The 14,469-nt window shown below is 37.8% G+C and overlaps 1 protein-coding gene across 9 annotated transcripts in view; it reads left to right on the top strand.

Annotated features, from left to right (window-relative positions):
• LOC148308607 (oxysterol-binding protein-related protein 6-like) overlaps positions 1-14,142 on the top strand; it is a 65,728-nt gene extending 51,586 nt beyond the window's left edge. For 6 of the 9 annotated variants that reach the window (XM_088261456.1, XM_088261457.1, XM_088261454.1 and 3 more), the window contains exons 17-24: positions 751-963; positions 1,912-2,082; positions 3,181-3,288; positions 4,906-5,050; positions 6,476-6,590; positions 8,931-9,065; positions 10,457-10,584; positions 12,700-13,508. In XM_088261456.1, the coding sequence (XP_088117582.1) occupies positions 751-963; positions 1,912-2,082; positions 3,181-3,288; positions 4,906-5,050; positions 6,476-6,590; positions 8,931-9,065; positions 10,457-10,565 (996 nt within the window). In that variant the 3' untranslated portion in view covers positions 10,566-10,584; positions 12,700-13,508. Of the gene's footprint in view, positions 1-750; positions 964-1,911; positions 2,083-3,180; positions 3,289-4,905; positions 5,051-6,475; positions 6,591-8,930; positions 9,066-10,456; positions 10,585-12,699 lie in introns of all 9 variants that reach the window. The other 3 variants (XM_088261452.1, XM_088261453.1, XM_088261455.1) reach the window with 2 other exon arrangements.
• Positions 14,143-14,469: the final 327 nt, after the last annotated feature.

Genomic DNA, 14,469 nt, shown 5'->3' with positions numbered 1-14,469 from the left:
TAACTGCAATAAAATATAACAACGGTGTACAATAGACAATGGCGATTCAAGAACATACGCTTACTCAAACTTTCATTTGTGAAATTTATTATTATAGTTTCATGAAAAAAATATCATTGCAGTAAAAAACACTTGAAACTATTAAACTTTATGTAATATAGTGGCAATTTTCAACACAAGAAGTCTAGCTTCTTCATTCTTGTTGGCTAATGAGTACCAGTATAATTATGGGTACCAGTAATAAAGTACTCCCAAGTGGAACAAGCCCAGCATTTCGGCTGTCCAAATTTAAAACACAGTACGGCTGTCCAAACTTAAAACACAGTAAGGGACATTTTTTTGTAGTATGTTTTTTTAGTAGAATCTACTTAGTCCAAAAATGCAAAAAAAACGTACTACAAAAAAATGTCCCTTACTGTGTTTTGAGTTTGGACAGCCGTACTGTGTTTTAAATTTGGACAGCCGATTTGTGAAGAATAAAATGAAAACTGTGTTCATTTGTAACATGTCATATGGTGTTGACTCATTGCAATGTCGGTTTCCTCCGCTTCCAGCATCTCTGCGAGGAATCGGAGTACAGCGAGCTGCTGGATGAAGAAGTCTAGCTTCTTCATTCTTGTTGAGGGTACCAGTAATAACTTACTCCCAAGTGGAACAAATTCAGCATTTGGAAAGAATTTTTTTAAAACTTTTTTCAATATGTCATATGGTGTTGAGTCAATGCAATGTTGGAGTTTCCTCTGCTTCTAGCGTCTCTGCGAGGAGTTGGAGTACAGCGAGCTGCTGGACCTGGCCGCCGGCACGGCAGAGGCCGTGGAGAGGATGACGCTGGTGGCCGCCTTCGCTGTGTCGGCGTACGGGTCCGCGCGGCACCGCCCCGCCAGCAAGCCCTTCAACCCGCTGCTCGGAGAGACCTACGAGTGCGTCCGGGAAGACCGGGGCTTCCGCTTCCTGGCTGAACAGGTACTTGAACTTATATCTTCTGGTTAAGTACAGTCGGTGAATGGTCATCAGCGGTCTTCCGGGATGCTGGAATCCTCAGGGCTGGAAGAAGAGACATGAGGATTTAATGATCTCATTTGGCATTCTCAGGACGTGTCCCAAACATGTCCATCAGAAGATGGAGAACCTTTTAAGGGCTTTTAAGGAAACAAAAGATGTTTTTTTATGAACTGATTACCAAGTATGTATAAGTTTTTTTTTTTACATATTTTTCACATTTCACAAAGAGATTAATATCATCTTTAAGTTTTTAATTGACGTTTTACTTAGTAAAAAAACATCTGTGTTTGAAAATTATGCAGAATGTATCGAAACACGTATCACAATAGATTAGAAGAAAAAGTGGTATTCAAATTTAGATTTAAAAATGGTTAGATATTACCACAAGGTAACTGCCGAAACAATTAATAAAATCTTGGAAATAGAAGCAGAGTAAGACTGAGGAAAACTAGGCATAATCGAATATGTCAAAAAATTGAAAGCAGTCAAGTCAGTAATCGGAATAATCGGCGGGTATGTATGAGGCTGCATGGATGTAGAAGATGCAAGGAATGTTTGCAAAATCAGAGTGGTGTGGCATTCTATTCTCTCTGTCTACCCCCATGGAGAAGTGGTATGATGGTTATTTACTTAGTAACAGTAAGAATTTCGCTCTGAAGCTAATATGTATTGACTGTAATTTAATAATACCCTGGACTGGTACCTGAAGCGGAGGGCTGATCACCTTTCCTTCATGTATAAAAGATAATACTGCATCAATACAATGCAGTGCCCTATGACATACAGTCAATATTCTAATTAGAATATTGACTACGTTGCTTTCACTCAAACACCAGCAAACAACTGAAATTAGGTTATGTTTGCTCACAAGTTAGTTCTGTACTGTATTGGAATGTCCGCATTTGGCAGGTCTCGCACCACCCGCCCGTCAGTGCGTGCTACGCGGAGTCCAAGAGCTTCATCTTCTGGCAGGAGGCCCGCATCCGCACCAAGTTCTGGGGCAAGTCCATGGAGTTCCAGCCGGCCAGCACGGTGCACCTCACGCTGCCCAAGACGGGGGATCACTACATGTGGAACAAGGTATGCAATGCAACGCCAAGTCTGAACCATAACCAGTGATATAGATTTCTTTCATCTTTTTTGACCAAATTGTTGTCAAATTGTCCGCCTCCGTAGTGTAATGGTCAGCACGCTCGGCTACCATTCTGGAGGTCCTGGGTTCGATTCTCAAGGGGGGTAAAATAAAAATAATTGATTTTTTCACTGTATTATTTATTCAATATTACCATGGAATGGTACCTGAAGCGGAGGGCTGATCACTTTTACTTCATGTGTAAACGATCAAGATAACACTGCGTTTATATGATGCAATGCCCTATGCACCATTGGGGTGCGGATAAGGGTTTGAAGAAGTTGTCAAATTAAATATAAGATTTCTGGCACACAGGAAAGGAAACAGACGAGGAATAAAAAGACCCGTGTATTCCAGATAAATTGGTTGATACGACGTCTTCCGCCTACTCACCTAACTATGAAGATTTAGGTTTTAAGTATTAGATTTAGTACGTGTTTATCACTGGAATGAACATATAAGATGCCTTAGAATGCCGCCTGAGTGCATCGACCCCTCACGTCTCTTCTTCCGACCCCGAGGAGTCCGGCGCCCCGGAAAGCCGCTACCACCATTCACCGACTATACTCAGCGGAACTTCGAGACGCCGGACTGACCTGGGAGGAAGCCAAAGAGATGGCGCGTGACAGAGTGACTTGGAGACGTCTCGTGTTGGCCATATGCTCCACCTAGGGAGCGAACATGGAAAGAAGAAGAAGGAGAACATATATACAGAATGTCAGAAGACAAACTTCCACGTATCGTCCTTCAAGGTAACCCTGAAGGACGCAGACCCCCAGGCAGACCTCTGAAAAGATGGAGAGACAGCTGGGAGTCAAAATCCCAAGAGCGACAAGCGGAGGCACAAACAGATCCCTAGGATCTACAAAAAGAAGAAGAAGAAGACGTGTTTATCCCTGAAGATGACAAGGTTCTAGTCGAAACCGGTTGGAGAAGAATTCCAATTAAAAAAGTGGTCAAAAACAAAGTATAACCTTGGAGCCGATTATTTGAAGAATTAATTGCGTCTTATAGTTAGTACTTTACGGTAATTGTGTTGTTTCCAGGTCACGACATGCGTACATAACCTGTTTGGTGGACAGCGCTGGGTCGACCAGTACGGAGAACTGAAGATTACAAGTGACAATCTCATCTGCAAGCTCACTTTTGTCAAGGTCAGCTACTGCTAGCATAAAAACTACATTTAAAATAACTAACTAACAAACCAACACACCTATGACACCAGCTCCTGCAGGTCTTCTTTACTATCGGCAAGAAACACACCATCGTCAGCATAGAAAAGGCAACACACAGTCAAATTGTTCATTCTAGGAACAAATCACACATTTTTTTCCTTTAGTGTACACAAAACCACCAAAAGAACATTCCGTCATGCGTAGTTCGTATCATATCCCATATATGGGAGTGTTTAACTATCCTGACAATTTCAAGACTCATAATGGCGTCAAGTAGTAAAGACGTTGGACTAAAGAAGAGAAGAGTAACAGAAGAACTGAGAAGTTTATAAGACAGATGGACCATAAACTATTTTTTCGTGGAATTTAAAACAAAGTCAAAATGCCTGATATGCAATGATTTTCGTTGATCTTGTTTGCGTTGAATAATAAAATAAATTTTGTTTTACGGCCCGGTAGAATATCTCATTTCTAAAATCTAGCCCGGCTACAGTAAATGTTGGCCACCCATAATTTAAACCTTTCAGTTCTTTCATGCAATTATCCTTGTATAGATCAAACAGCCACGGTGATATTACACGTCCCTGTTTAGCACCTTTAGAGAGGCTAAACCAGGATAAAAATGAACAATTTACCCTAATGCATCCTCGTACAAGACTTCAATGTCTATGATAAGTTTACTTACTCCATTTCAATTAAATTAAATTAAATTTACTCACTAAAAATTTACATATACATTACAAACTAAAATTTAAAGCATATATGGCTCACTCCTTTCAAGAACGTCATAAATAAAAAAAAACTTGATTTTTCAGGAGAACGTTTTTAAAGTTTAAAAATATAATACAATGTGTTAAAAACAAATATCAAGCCACTTATTTAACTTTTTACTGTGCAACAGATCTTTTTAAGCAAACCTGAATGTTTTTTCTTCATTTGAAAAATATTTAGGATATTTAAAAAAATAATTAAACAATACCTTTTCTTCAAAATGCAAAAACAACATTTTCTGCCCTGTAGCGGGTAAAAATTAAGTTAAAAATATGCCACTTTTGCTGGGATATAGTACATTTTCTGGACATTCCGAAAACATGTACAACTGAAAATTCATGATTTTTTATTTATGACATTCTTGAAAGGAGTGAGCGATATATTAACACAAAAATTGTAAAGTAAGAAGGAACACTCTTGTTAAAGATGGAGAAGAATCCCGCTTCGTAATACCCCCTCAGACATATGGAACAGATCAATATCCGGCGTGATATTATTCAACATAGCGGTAGCTCTTCCCACAGGCATAACCATCGGCAGGTTGGTCCTGTATATAGGAATGTAAAACAATCTAAGCCGACGCTGTCTTAGCTAACTATCGGGAACATACAGACCAATGCTCCGGATAATTTCAGGATTATTGATAATACCACACAACAATTGATAAAAATGATGCTCTATGCTCATGTCAGTAATCACTTCTTGTAGATTGGGACTTGGCAACCTGACGAAATTATTGATTCCTTATCGATTTATTACTTGACAGTCTGCAGGAGGAGGTCATTGACGTTTGCCTGAGTGTATGAATGAATGGTTTGTGTGTAGGCAAGCTACTGGTCGGCCAAACGCCACGAGATCCACGGCACCATCACCACCAACGAGGGGAAGGTCCTGAGGAAGCTCTTCGGGAAGTGGTCGGAAGCCCTCTTCTGCGGGCAGCCCCCCGCGGCCAAGTGCATCTGGAGACCAGGTATGGATCATTCCCTTTACTCGGTATTATGTGACGAAGAATAAGTTCTAGTTCCTTTTCTTAGTTTAGTACTAGTTCTTTTATCATATTATAACGAACAAGTTCCAGTTCTTTCTCGTTTAACTCTTTTATCATGTTTTAAAGAACTAGTTTAAATAACCGGAAACACATTGTGAGACCGTGTAAGAAACACTGATATCCGGATCGCGTGTAAGACGGAAGATATCGTGAGGTGGGGACGACAAGGAAGGCGATACTGGAATGAACATGTAAACAGAATTCAGAAGACAGACTTCCGCGTATCGCCCTTCAAGGAAACCCTGAAGGAGGCAGACCTACAAAAAGTAGAGACATAACTGGCAGTCAACATCCCAAGAGCAACAGGCGGAGCCACAGACAGATCCTTAGGATCTATAAAAGGAAGAAGAAGATTTTACAAGCGAGTGTTTTTGCCTAGAATTTTCACTCATGAATTACATGAAATTTTTCAAGAACGTCGTAAATCAAAAAACTTGATTTTTCAGGAGAACGTTTTTAAACTTTAAAAATATAATACAATCCATTAAAAATAAATATCAAGCCACTTACTGAACTTTTTACTGTGCAACTGATCTTTTTAGGTAAAACCTGAAGGTTTTTTTCCATTTGAAAAATATTTAGTATATTTAAAAAAATAATTAAACAATACCTTTTCTTTAAAATGCAAAAACAACAGTTTCTGCCCGTAGCGGGTAAATACTAAGTCAAAAATATGCCTCTTTTGCTGGGATATAGTACTTTTTCTGAGCATTCCGAAAACATGTACAAGTGAAAATTGACGATTTTTGATTTATGACGTTCTTGAAAGGAGTGGGCGATATATAAACTGAATACGCTTTAAATCCTTGTAAATGAAATAGGCAAGGAGAATTTTCTCAGGCAACTAATAAATATTATTTAATAAAAAGATGTCTAACAACCAATTCGTTTGGAATTCAAAGCTCTTTTAAATACTCTGGAGCCGTATTATGTATTGATTCATACATGAGCAGACACAGTTTATACTCAACCCTTTCGGGAAAATGTAACCAGTGCAGTTGGTAAAGCATTGGAGCTATATGACTGAATTTAGAAGTTCCAAAAATCAGTATCGCTGCAGCGTTTAACTCTGATTGCAGTCGAGTCATCTTACTCCATATGCCCTAGTCTCTTCCTTGCAGTGTTGCACTTTCTTTGGGCTGTCTTATGGTATTAAAACTGGCCCAGTAATGAGTTGTAAGGTAGGATATCAGAGTGGACAGTAGGGTTGGGTAAGGATAAAATATAGTAGGCACCGGTCGTGTTTCTATATGGGTAATCCAGAGTAGGCACTGCTTTTTTGCCTATATAGAATGCACGCCTCTGCCAGTAATATAATCTAACCGGAATATCAATTATTATCCTTAGGGACGATGCCCGAGGACTTTGAAATGTACTACGGCTTCACCAGTTTCGCCATGGAGCTGAACGAGCTTGATCCCGACCTCATAAAAGTGTTGCCGTGTACCGACACACGCTTCAGGTATGTTTGATCAAATCACATTTATCGTGGTCTCGCCGTTATGCGGATGATGCGGTGATTAACTTCTATTGTAAACCGGGGAAGATAGATGAACTTTTTGACTCTATTAGTAAATGCATTGAATAGGGGATGGATGACTGATAACAGATTGGCATTTGACCCATCCAAAACAACTGGATTTTTCTTCTTCTTCGAACCCTCATTCACACTGATGGTAAACTAACTAACTAACTAACTAACTAACTAACCATCACGCCGCTTCACCGCAGGGGTAGGCAGAGAGAATAGAGCGCCACACCACTCTGACCTTGCAAACATTCTTCGCCTCTTCCACGTTCATGCATCTCCTCATACATACCCGCCGATTGTTACGACTCCTAACCTGACCACTTTCAAGTATTTGGCTTACCTGATTGTGCCATATTTTTCTCGGTCTTCCTCTGCTTCTTTTCCCACTAACATTCGCCTCATTAATTTGTTTTACCGTTCTTTCGTCACTCATTCGTTCCACATGTCCAAACCATCTCAACACACCTTTCTTAATTTTATCGATAATGCTTATCTCAGCTTTGCATTCCATCCTTATTTCACTATTCGCACATCTATCATACATCGTTTTGTCGCACATTCTTCTGAGAGATCGCATTTCGACTGCATTCAGTCTACTTTCATCCTTCTTTTGCCAACTCCATGTTTCACTTCCATACATTAGAGTTGGAACCAGGACTCCGTTGTGCACTGCCAGTTTAGCTTCCGCTGATAGGTTTTTATTTGCTATAACTGATTTCGGTGCACCATTCACTTTGTTCCCAGCATTCACTCTCCTTTCTATGTCTTTATCAATCTTTCCATCCCTAGAATACATACTACCCAAATACACGAAATCATCTACCTGTTCCAAAATCTCTCCGTTTACCAATATTTCACATTCAGATCTGCATTCTTCTCTTTCAAAAACCATAATCTGATGGTGCATCATTTAAACACTCTGATGGTGCATCATTCAAATGCAGTGTTATCTTGAGTGCCTATTTTTAACATATATAAGTATGTTTATTATAAAATGCTGCTTTATTCAAATAGTTTGACATTAAATGCAAATTTTGAACACGTTAATAAAAAAATATCAAAAATATTTTTCCTTATAAAGTAAATAAAGATACTGCAGAACTAATTTACAAAACAATCATTCTTCCACACATAGATTACTGCTCAACAATATTATTTTTAGCAAACGAAGGAAATTTAAATAAACTAGAAATTATACAAAATAAAGCGATGAGAATAGTTCTTAAGAAAAATAAATATAGCAATGTAAAAAAAATGAGAGATGAACTAAAATGGTTATCTGTAAGAAGAAGACTTAAATTTAATATGTTGATATTTATACATAAATTTTTTCACGATAAATTACCAAAATATTTTAAGGATAAAGTTGTCTTAAACAAAAATTGTCACGAATATGCTACTAGACAAAAGGATAAAATAAGACTACCATTATTGAAAAGAGCTGAGTCGCAAAATTGCTTGATGTATAAGGGTTTAAAAATGTATGATGAGATGCCTGAATGTATGAAGAATGAAAAGTGTCTGAAAGAATTTAAAAATAAATGTCTAAGTTACTGTAAGGAAATGTAAATATATAAAGATGATGTAAATGTATATAATAGTTTATATTAGTTTTAATATAAGCTAACTTAAGAAATAAATAAAAAAATAAAAAAAATAGTTTTTGTTCTCCACCAATACCAGAAAGAAATACTAGAATCGGTCAGTATTTGAGAAAAATATTGTTTATTTTGTACACACCTGATGAAAAGGACCATTTTTACAAAAAAGCCGTCAGCAATTTAAGCGTACATATAAGGAAAAAATTTTGTCCGCCTCCATAGTGTAGTAATTAGCGCGCTACGCTACCATGCTGGAGGTCCCGGGTTCGATTCCCAGGACGGCCAAAATAAATATTAGTGATTTTTCAGTATAATATTTATTTAATATGACCCTGGACTGGTAGCTGAAGCGGAAGGCTGATCACCTTTCCTTCGTGTGTTCAACGATCAAGATAACACTGCTTCTATACGATGCAGTGCCCTATGCACCAATGGGGTGCGGACAAGGGTTAGAAGAAGAAGAAGGAAAAATCTCATAATCATAATTAAACTTTGTTTTAAAATCACTATAAATTTTATAGTGATTTTAAAACAAAGTAACCTTTTAATTATAAAATGGAAAATCACAAAGTTAGTGCTTCAAATATAAATTATATGGAAAAACCTCAGTTTGATAACGATCAAAGTGGCCATTGTGTTGATGTTACGATTATTGTCGACCTCGTTGCAGGCCCGACCAGCGCGCCTTGGAGGAGGGAGATGTGGATGCTGCGGAGACCCTCAAGTTGGAGCTGGAGCAAGCGCAGAGAGATAGAAGGAAGGCCTCGGAAGATGACGGCCGTCAGCACGTCCCCAAGTGGTTCAGGTAATTTTGAATACCTTACATACGCAATTACATAATTTTGAATACCTTTGTCCGCCTCCGTAGTGTAATGGCCAGCACGCTCGGCTACCGTACTGGAGGTCCCGGGTTCGATTCCCAGGGAGGGTCAAATAAATATAAGTGATTTTTTCACTCTAATATTTATTCAATATTACCCTGGACTGGTATCTGAAGCGGAGGGCTGATCACCTTTCCTTCATGTTAATGATCAAGATAACACTGCATTTATATGATGCAGTGCCCTATGCACCATCGGGGTGCGGATAAGGGTTTGAATGAATTACATACGCAGTTCAAATACTCGAGCTTTGGCTGGCAAAATACCGGATCTGTTGGATCTGACGTCGTGCTTTATAAAAGTATTACATACATTTTGGACAGTTTATAAGGGATTCCTTTATGATTGTGCAAAATTTTTCAACTTATATTTGGTGTTTTTTTCTTCAATAAGTTATACATCGATATTTACGATCATATGATCATTTATATCTTACAATTAGTTATGTGTAATAGCTGTTTATGCGCTCTCTGATACCGTGCGTTTGGCTGGTATACTGGCTGTCTCGGATTTGATTCCCAGGGACGTCTAAAACACATTTTACTGATTTTTCATTCTAATATTTATTATTATTTTTGACATCTCATCAAAGATGAAGAAGAATATGGAAGTCTGGGCATTTACGGGGCTGACGACCGTCATAGGCTGGTTTAAGTGATCACTTTACACACGTGTAACATTCACCAATTCTACCCATCATTGACAACCACACTACTCAAATTCTTGGAAATTCTATATATATATGAACCAATTTAGAAACCTTGTTCTTGAATCACTAGAACTTCACTAGAGACATCTATTGGTGAGATGTAAAGAAGCTTTTTATAAAAATGCCCGTAAATGCCCAGACTTCCATATTCTTCTTCATCTTTGATGAGATGTCAAAAAATAATATGAAAATAACTCCTGTAATTGGAGATAATCCAGATTTTGTGAACCAGTATTTGGACACTCTCAAAATGTTCTAATATTCATTAACCTGTTAACCGGGCGGGACGCATAAATACGTCCAACGGAAACAATATCGGGTACGGGAAAGACATATGAATACGTCCTTGAAATATATGTTTATTATATTATATATATGGACGTAAATTTATGGAACAACAAAGGTATTAGTCATCCATACATGTCTCCACATGAATTTAAGACACGGAGTGAATCAGTATTCGCGCCCGTTACAAGTTGCGTAATTGGACAGCGGATTGCCCGGTTAACAGGTTGGATATCACCGTGGACTGCTGCCTAAAGTATGGGAGTCATACTGATGGTCTGTTGGAAGAATTTGTGATCTATCCGGGTTTGCTTTTTCCAGCAAGAGTGTCGCTCCGAACGGTGAGGAGTACTGGCAGTACACCGGCCGGTACTGGGAGACGAGACGCAATCCCGGATTTGCCAATATCCCCATGGAGAAGTTGTGGTGACCACCTGCTTCCTGGCAAGGTAAGCACCATTGATTAAATTCGATTCAATTTATTTATTTAAATTAATATTATATATAGAAAGAATGATTAAACAAATTTATGAGGCGAATGTAGTTGGAAAAAGAAGCAGAGGAAGACCGAGGAAAACAGGCACAATCAGGTATGTCAAATACTTGAAAGCGGCCGGGTCAGGAGTCGTAATAGTCGTCGGGTATGTATGAGGAGATGCATGAATGTAGAAGAGGCAAAGAATGTTTGCAAAGACAGAGTGGTGAGGCGTTCAATTCTCTCTGCCCACCCCTGCGGGGAAGCGGCGTGATGGTTAGTAAGTTTTATATTTTTTTATTTTTATATGATACATTGCAAACTATAAAAAATTTAAATTGTATACATTAAAATAAAATATATGCAAGAACTATTGCTAAAGGTGTAGAAGAATCCCGCTTCGGAAAACTCCTTCAGACACATGGAACAGATCAATATCCAATGAGATATTGTTCAGCATAGCGGTAGCTCTTCCTACAGGCATAACCATCGGCAGGTTGGTCCTGTGTATAGGAATGTGAAACGCTGTCTTAGGTAACTATCGGGAACATACAGACCAATGTTCCGGATAATTTGATACTATTGATACTAACACATTACTAGCATTGATACTAACACATTGTTGTCGGGCGGTTTTGTTCATCAATCCTGACCATAATTATACTCTGAAGGTCTGCCGCCCGACTCTCAGTATACTAATCGCAAGTAATCGCAACACCCAATTCCCATCTGTGCAATGTTTCTTGGCATCTCCTGAAGACGGTCCTGATCCCCAAGATCATATATCCGGAATATATGAGTCCAATCTCAAATATTCCGGAGCCAGGAGATCTGCCTTCTGCCCACACCTCGTGGACCCTCCATTAGGTGCAATAGCTCGTACTTGTCTCCTCTCAGCACATGCCCCAGATAGGACACCTTCCGCACCTTGATATCAGTCTGCAACTGTCTCCCTGCTCTTGCTGTTTGGAGTACATTTGCGTTGCTGACCATATCGGTCCATGAAATGCGTAGCATTCTACGATGTAGCCATATTTCGAATGCCTCTAACTGGTTCATAATGCTGATCTTGAGGGTCCATGATTCAAATCTGTATAAACGCACTGACCAAACATAGTATGTAACTAACCTTTGGTTTTGGAGGTGGGTATAGTACGCGGTAGGTTTTCCTAAACAGTAATTGTCCTTGGCTCGGGCAGCTCTAAACAGCACCTCGACGGTCCTGATCCCCATCCAATCTCATATATTTCGGAGCCAGGAGATCTGCCTACTGCCCAAACCTCTTCGACCCTCTATTTTATCTTTTTCCTCTTCTGCTTGGTATTGGCCTTGTGGTCTGTTTTTAAGAGTAATTTACCTCCTGCGATGTCGATTCCCAGCTGTCAATCCATCTCTTTGGTGGTCTGCCCCGGAGTGGTCTACAGTGCAGTGTGGGGGAGTCTGGATGATTCTATTCTCCTCACACGCACATACCATTGTCTTCGTTGTCTTCCCAACTAACAACATCTCCGATCTGGCATATTTCTCTTATCCTGGTGTTCCTTATTCTATCTCATAGACTCTTGCCACATATGCTCCTTAGAGTCTTCATTTCTGACACTCTTATTGCGTTTTTTGTTACTGCAGTGTCCGCTCTGCATTCGATCCCATATCGCTCACTCCTTTCAAGAACGTCATAAATAAAAAAACTTGATTTTTCAGGACAACGTTTTTAAAGTTTAAAAATATAATACAATGTATGAAAAATAAATACTAAGCCACTTATTGAACTTTTTACTGTGCAACAGATCTTTTTAGGTAAAACCTGAAGGTTTTTTTCTCCACTTGAAAAATATTTAGTTTATTTAAAAAATAATTAAACAATATTTTTTCTTCATAATGCAAAAACAACACTTTCTGCCCTGTAGCGGGTAAATATTAAGTTAAAAATATGTCTCTTTTGCTGAGATATAGTACATTTTCTGGGCATTCCGAAAGCATGCATAACTGAAAATTGACAATTTTTTATTTATGATGTTCTTGAAAGGAGTGAGCGATATGTCATGATTGCCTTGTATGATTATTTTTAATATTTATTTTTATTTTTCAGGTGTGGAATGCAACGCCTATATATACCTTCTTGTCAATTTGTCCGCGGATTACTCGGGACGCTTCCGTACAGTGGTACCACCCTCGTAATAGTAGAACGGCTAGATGTTATTATCCTAGATATATACGAGTCAACTTATGTATTCAAAATACTACACGTTTATATTAGCAAACAATTATAAATATTATAACGCTTGACAGATATGTGTTACCGCGCCCTAGATACTCAATTTGTCAATATGTTAGCCTGCCTGCTTCATATTTCAACTAAAAAAAATGATTGCTTCATTTTGTGATAAGCCTGTTTACTTTATATTGTAACTCCCAAGAATTTGTTGCTTCATCTTCTAGTAAGCCTGCCTACTTTATATTTAAACTCCCAAGAATTTATCGCTTTATCTTGTGATAAGCCTTCCCACTTTATATTTCTAAAACTCCCAAAAAAAAAATGATAGCTTTATTTTGTGATAAGCCTGCCTACTTTTTATTTAAACTCCCAATAAATTATTACTGTATTATGTGAATATATTTAAGCCCACTTCATATTTAAGCCACCCAAGTTTTATTTTTTGATGAGCTTGTTTATTTTTATATTTATTTTATATATAAACTCAAGTTAAAAAAATCGCTTAATTTTGTGTTAAACCTCCCTACTTCATATTAATATTTCATTAAAAAAAACCATCGCATCATTTTAACTTTTAAGAAATTATGGCTTCATTTTGTGATAAGCCTGCCGACTTAATTTTAAAACTTCCAAGATTTATTTTGTGATAAGCCTTCCTACTTTATATTAAAGCCTAAAAAAAACACTTTATTGTATGATGAGTCTGCCCTACCTACTTATTGTTTAAACTCCCAAGAATTTTTTGCTTTTTCTTATGATAAGCCTGTCTACTTCATATTAAAACTTCCATTTTTTTATGATAAGCCTCCCTACTTCATATTTAAACTACCAAAAAAAAACTATCACTGTTTTATGACAAGCCTGCCAACTTAGGGCGCTTGTGCACTACATGGGATTTTACTGTCCGCCATTCCGTTTTTTTCAAACAAAAGCGACTACGACAGTTGAGTGTGATCGAGTTCACACACGCCGTGATCATGCACCGATCGAGCGCACTGATCAGAAGAAAGACTGACAAAAGCACAAGCCAATCATCCGATTATCATGCTAACCAGACTGCCAGACAGTAAATTCCGTGTAGTGCACACGCGCTCTTATTATTTAAACTCCCAAGAAATTATTGCTTTATTTTTTTATACTAATTTTTAAATATGAATTAAAACTTACATTTTTTATGATAAACCTGCCTACTTTACATTCAAACTCCCAAGAAATAAATGCTTCATTTTGTGATAGGCCTACCTACTTTACATTTAAACTCCCAAAAAATAAATGTTTCATTTTGTGATAAGCCTACCTACTTTACATTTGAACTCCCAAAAAATAAATGTTTCATTTTATGACAAGCCTACCTACTTTATATTTAAACTCCCAAGAAATTAGTGTTTTATTTTGTGATAAGCCTACCTACTTTACATTTAAACTCCCAAAAAATAAATGTTTCATTTTGTGATAAGCCTACCTACTTTACATTTAAACTCCCAACAAAATAAATGTTTCATTTTGTGATAAGCCTACCTACTTTATATTTAAACTCCCAAGAAATTAGTGTTTTATTTTGTAATAAGCCTGCCTACTTTACATTCAAACTCCCGAGAAATTATCGCTTCATTTTGTAACTTTTCTTTACTTTGTAGTATTTTG

The sequence above is a fragment of the Brachycentrus maculatus genome, unplaced genomic scaffold, assembly GCF_059751285.1.
Source record: "Brachycentrus maculatus isolate JH-2025_06_01 unplaced genomic scaffold, ASM5975128v1 h1tg000156l, whole genome shotgun sequence".
NCBI classification, from domain to species: Eukaryota; Metazoa; Arthropoda; class Insecta; order Trichoptera; family Brachycentridae; genus Brachycentrus; species Brachycentrus maculatus.
This window is presented reverse-complemented; position numbering and strand designations above follow the sequence as displayed.